Source organism: Acanthisitta chloris, unplaced genomic scaffold (genome assembly GCF_000695815.1).
Source record: "Acanthisitta chloris isolate BGI_N310 unplaced genomic scaffold, ASM69581v1 scaffold15492, whole genome shotgun sequence".
Classification (NCBI taxonomy): domain Eukaryota; kingdom Metazoa; phylum Chordata; class Aves; order Passeriformes; family Acanthisittidae; genus Acanthisitta; species Acanthisitta chloris.
This window is the reverse complement of record NW_008660000.1, coordinates 7617-24752: the sequence shown is the minus strand read 5'-3', so window position 1 is coordinate 24752 and position 17136 is coordinate 7617. Positions and strand designations below refer to the sequence as shown.

The 17136-nt window shown below is 40.3% G+C and overlaps 1 protein-coding gene across 1 annotated transcript; it reads left to right on the top strand.

The window, feature by feature from the left end:
* Positions 1-70: 70 nt before the first annotated feature.
* On the top strand, positions 71-16686 carry LOC103797424 (receptor expression-enhancing protein 5-like; the record flags this gene model as incomplete). Its single annotated transcript, XM_009069642.1, has 5 exons — positions 71-242; positions 2807-2920; positions 9734-9872; positions 14921-15089; positions 16340-16686. Coding segments are annotated over 5 exons (644 nt in total), but the record flags the coding sequence as incomplete, so codon positions are not given.
* Positions 16687-17136: the final 450 nt, after the last annotated feature.

Below are 17136 nucleotides of genomic sequence, written 5' to 3'. Positions count from 1 at the left end.
CGGGCCGCCCGGCTGGCATCCCGGACCGTGCTCCCTAGGACTGTTTTTCCTGCCCACCCCTTTCCCTTAGCATGTACAGCTGCGAGGTGCCGAGAGAAGAACGAGGCTTCTTCCATCTGGCGAGTGCTGCGTCATGAGTTACAGGCGGGGGATGCTGGGTCGTTGCCAGACTTGGTAGCCGGTTCCTTCAGCGCATCGCGCTTGGGTTTTGGGTTCACAGCTTTGTCATCCCCGGTGGGAAGGTAACGGGAGGGAGAGGAGCTGTTGTTACGATGTTGGGTAAAAGTCACAGCGATGTTTTGCGTTAGGGATGCTCGCGGGTCTGCGGGATGACGCTGGTGCTGCGCCAGCATATGTGCGATACGAAGTGCCAGGTGGTATAATGGGCTGGAGGCAGAGGTGGATTGAGGCATGTTATTTACTCCAAAACCACCTAGCTGATGAGGAAAGGGAAAGATTGTAACTACTCTTGAGTGTTAGAGGTCTTAAAATGCTTCGTTTCTTTTTCAGGGTAAGGCTTTCTTTGATGTTCTTAAAAACCAAACATACTACCTTTCACATGCATAATATTGTTCTCAGACCAAAATGTCTTTCCTGCTAGGTAAGGCCGCAGTGGAGCATGTTTCTAAAAACTGCAGAAATGCACTAAATAAAACCTGCTGTGTAACCTAATACATTCATAAAATGGAAGTGCTTCCCAGCTGTACTGCTATATTGTTGAAACTCAGTGCTTGCCTTTTATGTAACTCTATATCAATACAGTCATCAGCTTTTAAAAATATGTTCCCTGTAATTGGATCCTGGGCAGTACACAATCGGTTCCTCTGCTTTTATGTTTTCAGAGATGCAGGAGATCAATTTGGTTCTAGGCTCTTGAAACATCTTGTGGTTGTGATGCATTAAACCAAGCAACACTTTTCTAAGTGGTGTTTCTGCTCTTTGCTAAGTTAGGAGACAATAGGTCAAAACCTCTGGAGAAACTTAGGTTTTGTTTTCTAGAAGGTAGTTTTTGGTGAAAAGATTAGTTTAAAGGTATTTTTTCATTAAAATCTGTTAAGTGAAAAGCCACTAAGCTTCAGAACATTAAAACAATTGTGTAGGATTTACATTTATATAATATTTTGTGGCTGACTTAGGTCACTTTTAAAATGATTTAATTACTTTCTAAAATACTATTCAAATTTTTAAATTTGTTTTAAAAGTGGTTTGGGATTATATTTTAAATCTTGCATTATGCAGTCATGGTGAATAAATTGATAATACAAGCTCTTATGACTGTAGAAGCAAGACAGTAGCAAATCAAATGAATAATGAGGTTTCTCTTCCAATTTTTTCCTTTCAAATCTGAAAATGTGTTTGTGTTGTTGGTTTCTTAATCTTTTTGCAGAGTGTCTACCCTTTTTCAGGTTGGAAAGTGGTTTTAAGTGTGTCTTAATGTGAAAAGTTCCCTCCCAGATGTTAGTACTGTGGGGTGTTTTGGGTTTTAGACTTTATGTAATTTTTATTTTTTTTAAATAATGCAAGCATCATCTTTCACTACAAGTTTTACTTAAACAAAAAGAATATGCTGAATAGCAATGCCAGTTCTGTCTTTTTCCAGGTCATGCTCAGGTAATGCTTTAGCTGCCTTTTTAATGCTGAAGTATTTATAGGAGAAAATTACGATTCAGTGAAAATCTAATTTAAAACACGTGTGATGTGCTGCATGCCAGTGGCTCTTGGCAGCCTGCCGACAGGTAGCAGCTTGTGGAGCATCCTGCTGACAACACACCTGGGCTCAATCCCACCCCCCCAGCCCTTCCCTCCCAGGTCCAGAGATGGTATGTAGTTGCTTTCCCACATTTTGCTCTGCCTGCATTTGTTTTTGCAGCTCTGGATTGTGTACTGCAGTCAGGCTGCTGCTGAGTGCTGTCCCTCATGCTTATGAAGCACAGAAACCCAAAGCATGAAAAACACTATCCAGAGTGGTTTGTTTATTCCTCCCTCATCTTTGGTCTGTCCCTCTTGGAAAGACAGCTGAAGAGCTAGCAGTAGTGAATTTGCTTCCTAGTACAGGACAGAAAACAGTTTTCAGCTGTTTTCATCAGCCCCACACACCCTCAAATGCCTTTTACTGCAAAAGCTGTGGCTTCTGGAAGAGGTCAGGAGCCATAAATGGAATGTATTGTGCAGTGTGTTAGTTTGGTGTTTACACAGGTGTTTCAACAATGGACCCAGGCCTGAAATGTCCAAGAAGGTTACTGAAAGAGAAAAAGCAGATTACTTTCCCCCTGTTAACTTACTTTCTTATGTTGTGAAGTAGGTCACTGTATCATTTTTCCATTGTTAGTGACTGAATTGTTTAAAGTGAAAACCAGTGAATGGTTTGGAAGGAACCTTAAAGGTCATCTGGTTCCAGCCCCTCTGCCATGTGTAGGGACAAAGTACTGGGTCAGGCTTCTATTTGCAGCAAAGACTCTTGTTAAGGAGTGGGAGTGGGCTACATCTGTGTTCTGCAGGGGAGATCACCTCCTGTCCTTAGAGCTGTTTTAAATGGCAAACAGGCTAGTGGGTGGGTGATGTGATTTTTTTTTTGGGGGGGGGGTTTCAGTTCTGAGTTACCTTGGACATGGTAGTTACTGTTCATCTCCATGCTCACCTGAAGAAAAATGTATTAGAAACAAAACAAACCTAGACAAGGATGCCCAGCTCAGGTTTCAGTGTGCTCACACAGGAAACCAGGACAAGTTTGTGGATGTGCAGGTATCTGCCTGTCAGGCCTTGTATAATTCTGCTGTTTATTTTCTTTTGTTTGTGTCGTTGGCAGTATTGTCAGTGTGTGCCGTGTAGCAGGTGTGAATTTCAGTGGAGAAGTGCTGGAGGCTGCAGACACTGGGTTAGACCTAGCAGGTGGTGTGTGCCTGGCCGTTGGTGTGAAGTGGTACAGCTGCAGCTGAACTTGTGCGTGCTCTTACATCACTGTGGTGCTGGCCTTGGCACAAACCCAGTGCCAGGGAGAAGGCAACTTCCTAGGTAATGCCTGGTACAGCTTCAGGCAAGCACAGCTGTTTCCTACCTCATTCCCCCTTGTTCACCTCCAGTTTTGCTTTGTTTAAGTCTTTAGCAGTTTTATATGTGGAGGAGTTTAGAAATGCAAAGTCTTGCCATAAATCCAAGCCTGTGGCACGTCACAAAAGGGACCCACCTGAGGCTCTTAACATAGGCAGAATTAAGTAGTAATTTTCTGGCTGTTTCCCAGTAAGTCAGACAATCTCTGTTCTCATTGCCTAAAGTTCTGCAAGTGCTTTGTGATGGAACGGAATAATTAATTTGAAGTTTATTTGCTTTGCAGGCCTTTGTAGTTGCAGTAGACCAGTATTGAAAAAGTTTACCACGGATGATAAAAGCAACTTTTTAGGCTTCTAGCAGGCTTTAACTGTGCAAGGCAACAATCAGGCTAGTGGATGGAAAAAGTGAGTGTTGTCAGTATGTAACATTGCCAGTATTTTCACTGCTTCTCTAAACTTTCCAGAGCTAGCCTGTTGAAATGTAGCTCCACCCATTGCTCGTGGTGGTTAACTGCCTCAGAAAAATTAGAAACTGTGAGCAGGAAGGGAGCCTTTGATGACTAAGAAATGCGTGTGAAGGATTGGAAATTTCAGAAGTGCTGTCATGCTTGGTTTAAAAACTGCAAAGATGAAAATAGCTTTGGGCAGTAAAAAGTCTGAACTTAATACTAGTGTCTTTAAGGAAGAAAACAGGCCATGCATCTCTCTGCTTTGGCTAATTTTTTGTGGTTACTTCGCTTTAGCTGTTTTTACTATTTAAGTGTTGCTCATGGCATTTTGCAAACAGGAAGCAATCTAAATTGATTGTAGGGAAGTATAAACACTCAATTCAGGTGTTGATTTGAATATTGTCATGGTGTCTTGAGTCTGTCTGCTAATTCCTTTGCCTCTTCTGTTCCTTAGGAACACTACTTTTCTTCAGTCACAGTTATTTAGAAAATGTAAAATCATTCTTGCATTTGTTGAGAGCTAGGGCAGCAAATATGTTCTCTAACAAATTTTAAGGTGAACACTTACTTTTTTTTCCTTCCTGAAAAATGAGGCATGAAGTGCTAAGGTTCAGAAGCAATGCTCTACTGCTGCTTCATAAGTGATTTCAGAGAGCTGGTGTATCTAACCAGATGCACAAGGCCCAGCATAGATATCAGCAGAAAATTTCCAAATCTGTCTGCACATGTGCTGTTTTATTCCCCAGCTGATACTCATTTCATTCGGCTACAGACACTAAAAAGTGTATTTTGACTTTTTTTGTGTATGTTCTGCCAAATCAGTTTATCCAAGCACTCGCTTTTTGCCTCTGAGGTTTCAGAGGGCCATGCTTAAAATAAAAGTTGTCTTAGCTGTTGGTTGAACAAATTCTATGCTTTCCTGTCTAGGGATAGCAAGTGGTTAGGTGCAGAGAGTCTGTTATGATAAGTGTAGGAAAACATGAACTTCTATTCCATATCTTAAATTTAGGTTAAAAATATAAAGATGTATGTTATACAGATGGGAACACTCTGAATTGAGGCACTGATGCATACTGATCCCAGCAAAAGAGTTTGCATGTGTATGGGATTGTGTTTTGAGGAAGCTGGTTTTGTCCTGAGTCAGAACTGGGGAACTGACTCATTGTGTGGCCCTACAAGGGCCAATAATGAGCAGAGGGCAGTGAAATCAGAGGATTGATGCTGTTTGTTTGTTTTGGTTGGTTGGGTTTTTTTCCCTCAGAAATCTATCTTTGTGCTGAGCTAACATGCAGACTGTAGGACTCACTTCAGTGGTGGGCAAAATGGCATGTGCTCCTTTTGCTGCCTGAGTCTCCATTTCCTTTTAAGAAACACAGGTAGAACCCTTTGTCCTACTGTCAGGTAGTTTGTTGGTGTCTTCTAATAATACTTGTTCATGCATGGGTGGTGAAGCTGTCCTTCATGAATTTGTCTGCTGTCATCTTCTAGATACACAAAATTTTGAGAGAATGGAATTGGTAGACTTGGACTGCAGCAGTTTTGTAAATGCTGGCAGGAAGATCTCTTCCAATGTCTGCAAATGCACGACTGCTGTGGCAGTCAGTAAGGAGGAAGAAAGATGAAAGACAGGAGGCTTTTAGGTGATGGTTGAAAATGTAGAAGCCAAAATTATGAAACAAATCTAAATATACAGGTAATTGTTTCACAGAAAGGATGCAAGATATTACAGAGGCAGCCTGACAAAATGAGTCTGAAATAAATATGACAGGGAGGCATCAAGGTGAGGATGTCTGTGGTGCAATGGAGTGATGACCCCATAGGGGTACCTGGGCAGATAGCTAGAAGTAAATTATTTTACAACCTGCTGTAAATAGTTGGGGCAGACCAACTCTAGAAGGATAGGTAATTTCAGGGTTTATTCAAGTTAAATGGAGAAAACCAGTTATGTTTAGCTAAGGGAGTGACAAATATGCCTGCCTATTCATTTAGTATAGCACTTAGGAGAAAACTGAAGGAACGATGCATGAAATGGTCCAGTCTTTCCTAACTACAACAGGAGCACTGGATTTAAGGGAGATTGATCTTTTGTCTTAACCTTGTCTTTATTTATACAAGCGTTGTCAGGTATGCCTTGAAAATTGAAGGGAGAAAAGCAATCATTTCATATGAGACTGCAACAATAAAATTTGGAATTTCTATATTTGTCTTCAACATCTGGACTCAGCTCAATGAAAGCCTCACCCCAAACTCATAACTTAGCCTGGGTGTACTATATGTGTGAATTATCTGTAACAATGGTTTGTTATGCCAGAGCTAACAGTCTGCTCCTGGAAAAATGCTGGTTTGTTGTTGAAATGAGTTAGATGCTTTAAGTGAAAGAATTCAACTTGGCAACTTAGAAAAATTAGACCAGTGTCTGTAACTATCAGGTAATAGGATAAAGTAACCACACTTGGTCTAGTGTTTAGTCTGATTCTAGGATGCACACAGTCAAAACTGAGCTGATACTCTGACACTGTAGCTACATTTGTAAAAATATGACAGTATCACTTTCTTTTTAAATTTGAAGCTATAGGCTTTGTGTGGTCCTTCATTTGTTATGAAATCTGAATGTTACGTGCTAATGAGAATGTCCTATTTGCTCTTGCACCATATAAATAACTGTTTCAAGAAGGTGATCCTAAAGTTGGGTGTACTATCAGTGCCTCTTGGTCTGTATATTTTCACTTATTGTTGGAGATTGAATTTTGTATATCTGGCTGATTGATTCATGACTTAACATGGAGAAGAGTAATATGTTTTTGGCTTGAAATAATATTTATGATGTCTCTTCTAAGGTTAATTGTACACAGCTTTACACCAGGATAATACCTGCAGAACAACTTAAAAGACCAAGTTTAATTATGGTGTGACTCTCATGTTGCAAATACATAGTTATAAATGGGTAAAAAAAGTTATCTGTTCAGATGTTCTGTGTAGCTTACTGTGCTTGTTCTGGGACAAGTACTGTTTTTTGTGACTTACTATTGAAATAGTCTGTAAGCAGCAAAGGATGGAGATAAATTTTGCCCTTTTATTTAACAGGGATGTGTTAGACTGGATGTCCACTGACAGTCTCATCTGAGGAATATATTCCCCATTCAGAAGCAGAATATTTATAAAATACTTTCCTTTTCTTGACTGCAGTTAAAACTTTCACTCACTGACGGCCCTGCTAGATCCCGCTCTTTCCCCTTCCCTCCCTGACTGGGACTGGAGTCGTGGCTAACAGGTGAAGTTTGAGCCTGGCATTCAGAGCTGACGTGGCTGTTCCCTTGGTGGGTGTGGTAGGGATCTGCCACCTGAGCTTGCCTGGTGGTGCCTGCCTAGATCAGACCATCATAGGAGAAGGAGGAGTGTGCCGTTCTTTATAGTGTGTAAGAAAACATCCACGTGTGCATTTAATGCTTGCTGCCTATCAGCTGGCTAAATCAGATGGGGTTTTGACTACTTGCAGTACTGCTGCTTGTGACTCTGACAATAAAAGTGTGCTGTTCATGTAGTCATTTCAAGACACTGCCTTAAGGAACTACAGCAGCAGATGGTGAATGTTCAAAGGGAGCACACCAAAGGCACTGCATTTAAGAGCTCTCAAAGGCCATTTGTTTCCACAGGAAAGAAGATAATAGAGCATGGCCCAGTAACACAGTTATATGCCATCTGCTCTTTGCCACGAAATTTGAGAGACTAAGCATTTTAAAATTTTTTAAAATGAAAGCTGATTTTCCTGATTACTGAGATGTCTTTTAATAATGTTAAAAAATCAAGCTATGCTCTCTTATATCCATGTATGGCTTCAGATGGTGACTGGAAAATAGTAAGATTGTTGGCAGTTTCCCTGCAAAATGTTTTCTCACAATACCGAGCTAGTGTGCTTACTGTGATAAGATCAACCTTTCCCTGTATGCCTCTGAAGGAGAAGCTGTCAGCAGAACTAATGAAATTCACACAGTGAACCTCTACAGCAAGTTTTCCTTATCACCGAGAAACTTTGCAATTAGTTCCTTTCTCTGCTCCATTTAGCCACCTAACATCCCTACTAGTCCTTGTACTTTTTCTTTCCCTCCAGAGGAACAGTTTCACACCTTGAAAATAGATCAGTTGCCCTTTTCCTTAGCTCTAGTGGTGTTCAGCATTTTTTTGTATGCCCTTTTGTCTGGTGTTGCTGGAATACTTCAGAGTTGTGGGCATAGAAAAAATGTGGTTTATAGTGGGAGCAGGAACAGCTGAAGCTGGCAGTGCCTATGAGCAGACTGCTTGGACTACTGTTGCCTAACACTGTTAGGAACAGCAGTAAGCAGACCTGCTGCTGTCTGCCTGTATAAAACCTGTTCTTCCAGTCGTGCTGATGCTGTACGGTGGTAAGAGTGCCTTATTGTGCACGGGGGGTATGGCAAGGGCTGCAGCTTTTCACATTGCAGGACACTGCTGGTCAGACACAAACTCTGGTAGAAATAATGCATAAATTAAGTATTGGATCCTTGTATTGCATTTCAGAGTAATTCAATCCACTAGCTGTATGTCAGTTCTGTCTGCATGTGGTGAGTTTGCTAGTGCTTTTGCTAAAACATAAGGCAAGTCTCTCTCCCCTCCCTTGTTATTTGCAGAACTAGGAAGTGGTGGAATCCAACGGGTTTCTCAATTCACAAACCAGGAGATTTACTCACAGCCAGTTCTCTGGGTTTTGTTCTGTAAACTTCCCTAACTCTCAAACTTTTTAGGGATCTAATAGAGAACTTTGCACCTCATATATTCCACAGGTGTTGCTTCAGCAACAAAATAGCTGATACTAAGGGAATAAGTGATAGGAGAATTGATACTAAATTCGTTAAACTGAGTCTACAGATTCTAATCCTGTGGCGTGAGTGGAGAGGACAAATGCTTTTTATACTTTAAGACTTACATTATGAGCTTAGATTTGCTAACATTTCCTTCTAAAACTTCTTACAGTGCTGATCTGAAATTTAGTGAGTTCAGAGTCTCCCCTTAACTACTTTTGCTGAAGGAGCACATTTGCATCTTTCAGCTTCTGATTTTCAGAATTGTATAAACTTGAACTGCATTCTCCTAGCAGGTGGAGAACAAAAGCCCGTTAAAGCATTATGCAGGAAACACAGTACTTTGCTAGAGGTTGCTTCACCCTGTTCTTAATACCATAGTCTACATCAGACTTTGCAAGTCCTGTAGAAATGAATTTATAGAGCAAAACAATTAGTGATGCAGATACACAGTCCTCACTGTACAGATCTGAATCTCTTCTGCTTATGTAGGCCAAGTGCTTCTTAGGACTTAGAGAAAATCTTATGGGTAAGTTTGCCTTTTTAAAGAGGAACCTAGTCCATGTATGTATGAGTAAATTTAAAATGCTACTTATTAGAGCTAGCTATAAAAATCAGAGAATAGTATACACAGCCTTATATCCCTGTAGATGCTGGGAACCCCAAGTTGTGCAGCACCAAATGAGTCTCTGATTCACACATAGCATACTGTGCAGGCCTCATCTGTCAGCAAGGTCACTGCATTTTGATAATTTAAGCTATTGTAGGATTTTTCATGCAAGACAACAACTCTGTGATTCCTTTCCAGCCAGCAGAGGAGGAGGATGGTCACTAACAGCTACAGGCAAGGCCAGGCAGGTGGTGTAATCACTGATACCCCATGGGAGCTGCCTTTGGGCTCCTCTGTTTCAGTGAGCTTGCTGAGTTTATCCTGTACCAGCAGAACTATGTGGCACAGCACAGATCTGAAAGCCAGGCTGTATGTGCCTCACAAGATGGACTCACTCGGGTTAACTGTTACATGGATCAGTAATGCTTTGATGTACACTAGCCTTCTGGTCAGGATTGCCACAACGCATCCATTACGGGAATTGGCCGAAGATTATTCCTTCTCTTCCCTGTCTTATGAACTGTCTTGTGAGCAAGGTTAGGATGCTCACAAGTTTTGCTTGTTTGGGCTTTTTTACTTGTAATCACAGAGTTATAAGGAGCTTGAGTATCTTTTCTGTTTGAAGTGTGGCATCTAGGGAAAAGCCCTGCTGTTCAAAGATTTTGGCACATTGTCTGTATGACAGATACTAATTAGTTTTCTTAGAGTAATTTAATTGTGAGGATTCACATGTAACAACAAATTGGACTCATAAAAACTTACCATTATAGACTGATGCTACTGTTCTGATTTTTTTTGTTTTCCTTGCAGGATCAAGGCCATTGAAAGTCCAAACAAAGATGATGACACACAGTGGCTGACTTACTGGGTCGTGTATGGTGTTTTCAGCATAGTCGAGTTCTTCTCTGATATCTTTCTGTCCTGGTTTCCTTTCTACTACATGCTGAAGGTATGTTAGTTCATGTGACCTCTCTCCTAAAATGACACCTTTGTTTTAATGTCTCCAAGTATGGATAGATGACAGCAGATTTATTTGGAGTCATTCCAGAGTACACCTTATTTTTGGGTGCTGGTTACCTGGAACATAGCACTGTGAAAGTGATCTCTTTACACCTGACTGTTTTATGAGGCAAGAGGGGAAGTTGGGATGGGTGGTGAGGAAAGGTCTGCCATGTTTTAGGAAAAAAGGCTGTCCTATAAAAAAAAAACACCTCAAAGACAGTTCTTTGTCTTAGTGACAAAATGACAGCACATGGTAAACCCCACAGAATGGCTCTGTTTTTCTTAAAGTGCTTTAGTAAAAAGCAGAGAGTAGCGTTATGAAGGCAACTGTTGTGGTTTAACCCCAGCAGCCAAGAACCACACAGCCATTCACACTCCCTCCTCCCCTCTTCCCCTGCCCTACTGGAATGGGGAGTAGCAACAAAAGTAAAATATATAGGTTGGGATAAGAACAGTTTAATAATTGAGAGCAAAATGAGATAAAATACTAATGGCTAATAAAAAGGGAAAGAAAAACTGAAACCCAACAAAACCAGGGATCCACAATACAATTGCTCACCACCCATGGGCCAGTGCCAGCCCCCATTCCTGAACCTGGATTGGCCCTTGGATAATTCTCTCCCAGGTTATATACTGGGCATGATGTTCTATGGTGTGCATCTCTTCCTTGATGATTTGAGGTGTCATGGGCCCACCAAGCCAGAAACAATTCACCCTTATGTTCCCAATCCTAATCCACCTGAGTGACTCTAATCCTAGCACCCTGATCTGCTCACTGATTGTTCTGATGTTCTTCAGTGGGCCAGCATTTGGGTTCATGAACATGATGTACCTTCACAACCAAGTTCTCCACCCAGGTAGCACCATCCTGCCACAATGCAGCAGCCCAGATGGGTTTACTCCTCCACTGCCGGTTATTCTGCTTCCACTGCTGCAACCACCCCCACAGGGCATTTGCCACCACCCATGAATCAGTATAAAGTATTGGCCGTCTTGTGCAGCAGTGTCTAAGGATAACTGGATGGTTTTCACCTCTGCTTTCACCTCATCCACAGCACAGTACCAGCTACTGAGAAGAAATTAACTCCATCCCAGCCAAAACCAGCACATTAGGAAAAGGAGGTATTATCATCTGTGCTATTTGGAGTAAAGAAGGAAACTGCAACACAAGAATAGTTTGTGTCACACAGGCTTAATTTTAATTTAGCAGAGTTTCCTGAAAGGAAACAGCAGGTATCAGAGGAGCTTGTTGCTAATGTGCCTTTGACTACAGGCAATGATTTGCTTAATGTGTTCCAGACTTGGTTTGTGAACCAGGATGTCAATCAACTTTGAACATGTTAAATTGTTCTAGGAGATAGCCAGTTACTATGTATGTTTTTAGGTAGAAGACATTCTAGCTTGCTGGAGGATTTGATGTTTGGCTTAAAAACCTGTTACCTGTTTTCTGTTTCAGTGGGCTGTTCTCTTCCTTTTCTCTTTTAGCCCAGTTAGGTCCCACTGAAGTTCCTGAAAGGATTTGCTTCCTATTGTGGTGGGGTTATTTAAAATTTTAATGCTAAGAACTGATGATGTCAAGAGCTTTTTCCAGGAAATGACAAAATTTGACTTGGACAGCTTGGTTACACCTCTTTTCCTTTTGAATCTTTAACAGCTATCAACTGTGGCAATTGTTTGGATACATATTTCCTTAGCTCCCTAAGAAAAAGCACCTATTTAAACTGCTGCATCAAAGTGATAGTGTTATGACCTGTCCCACAAAGTTAATTCTCTTTCCTCCCTGCTTTATTTTTTCCCTTAACAAAAAAATTATAATAGGTTTTCCATTTTAAGCTTAATGGGTTTGCAATGGTTTTTTTAAGAAGAATCTGCTACTTTTGAAGTTTAACATGCATAACACACGTGGAAGCTTTACTGTTTTAATATATTAAGACCAAGCCAAGTAGTGATCAAGGTAGAGGTTCTTCTAGTCTGAATAGGATCTAAAAGGATTGCTTGTGGCACTGGAAGAATCTGTTCTTAACCGTGTACACACTTATTTCACATTCCTGCCTTCAGCTTGCACTTTAGCAAGAGTATGGCTTTACCCATTATCTCAGTGGTGTATACTTGCAGTTCTGAATTCATACAGTGTATTTTCAGAGCTTCTTTTCTAATTTCTTGATGGTAAAAGATGTGGCAATGATTTCTTCATGCCATCACAGTTCTTTTTCTGAAGAGCATGCAATTTAAATTTAGGTTGACTGAGCAAATAAAGACCACAGATGGCTCTGATAAAACTGTATCAGAAGTGCCACATTTGCATTTAGTGTTGGAATCGAGAGAAAGGTACTTTTCTCAGTTCTGCAAAAGCAAACACAAGGAAGCAGTTATGTACATACACAGCTTTCATCGTTGGCTGTGGGAGGCACATAGAAGTCAAGTATTTGCTCTCAGTAGTGGTTAGTAGGAGAGGTTTAGTTTTGTTACACAAAGGCATCCAGGTATTGGCTGAGAATCAGAAAGCATTGCTGACTGGGTGGAAGGATGGAAGTTACTCCATGTGGGGAAAAGGAAGAAGCAGGCAGTTTCCACCTTTCAGTCCATCCATGAACTAAAACTTTTTGTAGTGTAGTTTATGATGTCTCCATGTCTCACTTATGATGTAGTAGAAGTTATGAAGTAGAAGTTCAAGTGTATCATTCACGAAAATGTCAAGTTTGTTTTCATTTTCAAAATGTGTGATACTTGCATATTTACATTTATTTGATACAGCTTCTAGACTGTGGTTGGTATTTTTCAGTGATAGGGCAAGGAGTAATGGGTACAAATTGAAGGAGAGGCAATTTCAGTTAGATATTAGGAAGAAATTCTTTACTGTGAGGGTGGTGAGACACTGGCACAGGTTGCCCAGGGAGGTTGTGGATGCCTCAAACCTGGCAGTGTTCAGAGCCACGTTGGATAAGGCCTTGAGCAACCTGGTGTAGTGGGAGGTGTCCCTGGCAGTGGATTGGGACTAGGTGATCTTTAAGGTCCATCCCAACCCCTTAACATTCTGCAAGTGTATGATTCTATTTCTAAACACCTTCATGTGCACAGCTGAAACACTGATCACAACTGTTCCCATAGTCTTCTAAGTCCAGAGCCTGGACTCTGTCACCTTAAAGATTTCAGCACACTAGAAGATTTTACAGGTGGGAGGAAAGGCATGTTGAGGAGCTCCTTTGAATGTCTTACATTTGCACCTGTACTTTTTTCTCCAGTTGAAAGCTGTTTTGAGATTTCTTGGATTTTGGGGGGATTTTTTTGGCCCACTTCTTACCTATTTTGCTTTTTCAATCTGAAGCACAGAACATGCATGCAACTTGTGATTTCATGTGTATGTGATTTGGTTTTAAATATTTCTGTTAATGATTTAAAGATTTCTGTGGCATTCAGGTATTCAAGTACTGTAGCCAGTAAAAGTAGTGCAGTTGATTGTCCTTGCAGTATTTTTGGCAGTGGGAAGGAGAGAGACTCCTTACTCCACTAACAGTTCTGTCTTGAAATACCAGAATACTATTTGTGAACAAAATTAGTAGCAGATGTGTCACGCTCATGTGAACCTCTGCTACAAGGTCAAGTGGAGCAGGTGGAGTTGTCATTTTGAGCGTAGCAACCTGCCAAATCTGGTACTTTGACTCTGCTTCAGGACTGAGGTCCTATCCTCTTGACCATACACCCCATGCAATTTATTATGGATTTTGACTAAAGAGCTACTTTACTTCCATTAAGAGAAACACCTTGTTTTAATGACTGCAGTTGTCTTATAGGAATGTGCTAATGTTTGTGGTCATATGAGGCATGTCTTGGGTTTTCATAGTCTTCTTTCTGTAGAATCTTGGACTGGCCGTGGCGATGCTTGCTGTGTTTCTAAGCTGCAGTCACTGCCCCTGCCATGGTGGCAAACCCAGCTGTATTGGGTGTCATGCTGCCAGGGCTAAAACAGCTGCTAGCAGCAGGTCCAAGTGGGTTAGGCTGAGCTCAAGTTGGTTGGGCTGACTGCCTAAAGTCACTTTACTGCATGAATTCCATTCTGCTCTGGTCTGGAGGATTGAAAAGAATGTGGTTCGGGTCTTTTGTCCAGTTAATTGTATCACTCTGAGCTTTCTGGACCTTCTTACAAGACTGTTTTTAATAGCCTATATTAGTTCATTTTCATGAGAGACAAGGCAAAAATAAACTTGGTTAGCAGTCTGGCATTCTCAATCTTTGAAAAGGCTGAAATTTGCAACTTTGATATGTGTCCTCTAGAAGATGTGTATAAACATCTGTTCCAGTACGTTTTTAAATGTAATGAGTATTTGAAGATAAATCTGTAATTTATTTATTGACTAGACTGGGACAAAGCTCTAAAATCAAAAATACTGATCTTGTTCTTGGGCAAGAAAAGGGAAATTTCTATTTCTGTTTCAGAGGAAGCTGGACTCAAATCTGAGGGATTTTCTAAAACAAAGGAGAATTACTCTTGTCTGTGCACTGTGTGTAGCTTGGATACATCTCTCCTCGTTGTCACTTTAGCTTTGGGATACACACAATCCCATTCTTCTACTGCATTTTCAAAGCAGGGTGGCAGAGAGGACAGCGATGTATTTTGGCTGAATTTAAGCAATATAGGGGCCTAGACCTTCAGTCAGGCTGTGTCACATGTTCTGGAAATATTCAGAGAAACTAAGGTTTGTCTAACCAGCTTTTATGCTTTTATACTTAAAACAACAACAAGAAATGTGTAATACATCTGATGTCAGACTAGATTTACTGCTACAGCCCTGCTCCTTTATTCCTATCACTATCCATGAAATTATTTCAGTATGAAGACTCACAGTACGTAACTATACTGGTGTGCATACTTACTGAGCTCTGACCATATGAAATGAAGGGGGTAATGCACTGTTTTGAATATGCTCGGTTCTGTGAGAGTTAGGAAGGCACCCTGTACCTTGTCTCCTACTCATGCAGATGTTCTTATTCTTGTAGTGTGGCTTCCTCTTGTGGTGCATGGCTGCAAGTCCTTCTAATGGAGCAGAGTTTGTTTATCATCGCATTATCCGGCCTTTGTTCCTGAAGCATGGAGCTCAGCTTGACAGTGTTGTTAAAGACCTGAAAGACAAGGCTGCAGAGACTGCAGATACCATCACTAAAGAAGGTGAGCAAAAGGCCATTCACTAGTCACATCAGGTAGGGGGAATTTCCCTGGGGAACTCTGTTGTTACACTTAGTATTCATCATATGAAGGAAAAAAAATTGTAAGACCAAGTAAATTGTAATGGAGGAGTTAAGTTTGGGTGAAGATACCAGGAAATGAGGATTGCTGTGGATCTTGCTTTCTAGGATGGTAGTTATTCTAGAATGAGTGGAAGAAATTGTATAGTTTGTGTGACTTCCCATCATACCACTATAAACATTCTCTCCAGAGGCAGGTCCAAACATCCTCACAAGACACCTTTCATAAATACAGTTATTGTTTCAGTGTGTTCTCAAATACCTGGCAGTATAGAAGGGCTGCCAATTCTGTAGTAAAGAAATTAACTGCAATAAACACCAACATGGGAAATGAAGTTTCTCCATCTGTATATTTTTGCACATTTTCTTCCCCTGGAGGAAAGATTCTGAGCCCACTCTTAAAGAAATCACTTAAGTTTTATTTGGTTAGAATAACTATTATCACAGGCTGTTGATTGCATAATTTTTGCTTATATTTCCTTGTATTCTGTAGAGAACCCACATACTTAAAATGTCTGATGATACTTTATGGATAAGAGAAATGTATTAAGTAGCTAAACTAAAGGTTTATGTAAGTTTCATTTGACAGGAATTTTATTTATATGTTATAGGTCTCCTTTCATCTTACCAACTTCAGCAGTTTTCCTGCCTATTTAAATGATCTGCCTTTCCCAGCTGTGCTTGGAAATTTGCCTGCATGACTCTTGCTGAGTTATTGCTAGACATACATCCTAATTAATGTTCTCCCATATTGCACATGGGATTTTTCGGTACTCATTTCATCCCTTATTGTTTCTTTTTTCTGTTTTTACATACAAAGATTTCCACATCCACACTTCTTATTTATTTTAAGGAATCATAGACTCACATATGCATGTACTCATTAGCACCATTCCAGCTTGATAGTATATTTCTTGATGTAAACCTGTATGTCTTCCACACTGAGCTGTTCTGTTCTAACCATAACTGTAGTTGTAAGTCAGTCTGTGATATTTATTGTGCTGCTCCTTGCTTATGTTTAAATTTTTTAAATCTGTTTGTGTACAAAAACTGTTACATTTTTTGGTGTTGTGTCTTTCGTGACCTAAAAGGAAAATAATTTTTTTTATGCAGCATTGAATCACCCACTTAGTCTGTAGGTCTATGACCAAACTTGCTTTTATTTTCTTGCAGCCAAGAAAGCAACAGTGAACTTACTCGGTGAAGAAAAGAAGAGCACTTAAACTGGATGATGTTTCCATCCTGCCTCCTTTGTGAAGCTTGATGTTACTGGGAACTGTGGTATAATGTTAATAATATTGCCTTGGAAACATTTTGATATATTAAAGGATTGTGCTCTAAGTTTACTTACTACTTTGCTGTGTCTGATAGAGAGTATGCATTTTTATTTAAAAGCAATGCAGTGGGCAGCATCTGAAGCTGAATGAAAACATTTTATTCATCTTCATGCAGAAGAAATCTTTCTGTAATTTATTTCTGCAGTAACATAAAGAAAAGGTATATATCCCCCAGGCTCTGCACTTTTTTGTATCTTTGTCTATGAAATTACTCTTAACACTTTGACTGTGGAGCATCTGGTAGTATGAAGCTATTTTATAAGGAAAATACTAATCTGAATCAATCTTCCTGAATATACAGGGAATTATTGTGAAAGATGGCACAACAGATGTATTCCCCACCAGTAAAGCTGTAAATGACAAAATTTACACCTGATGATTGAGGTCATTCACTGTTGCATGTTTCATTGTAACACAGTATTTGGTACAGTGTGTGTATTCTTGGACAGATACTAAATACAGGAAAGAGTAACTTCATGCAAGTGATCAAGCTTATATCAGCATGAACTAATTTGCCAGAAATCTTGTGCATTGAATTGCACAAGATTAGTGCAAGATGACTGAGGAACACCTCCTTGCCTATTCTTGCTGAATAAAGTTGACATCTAAAATTGTTAATTGAGTGCTGCTTAA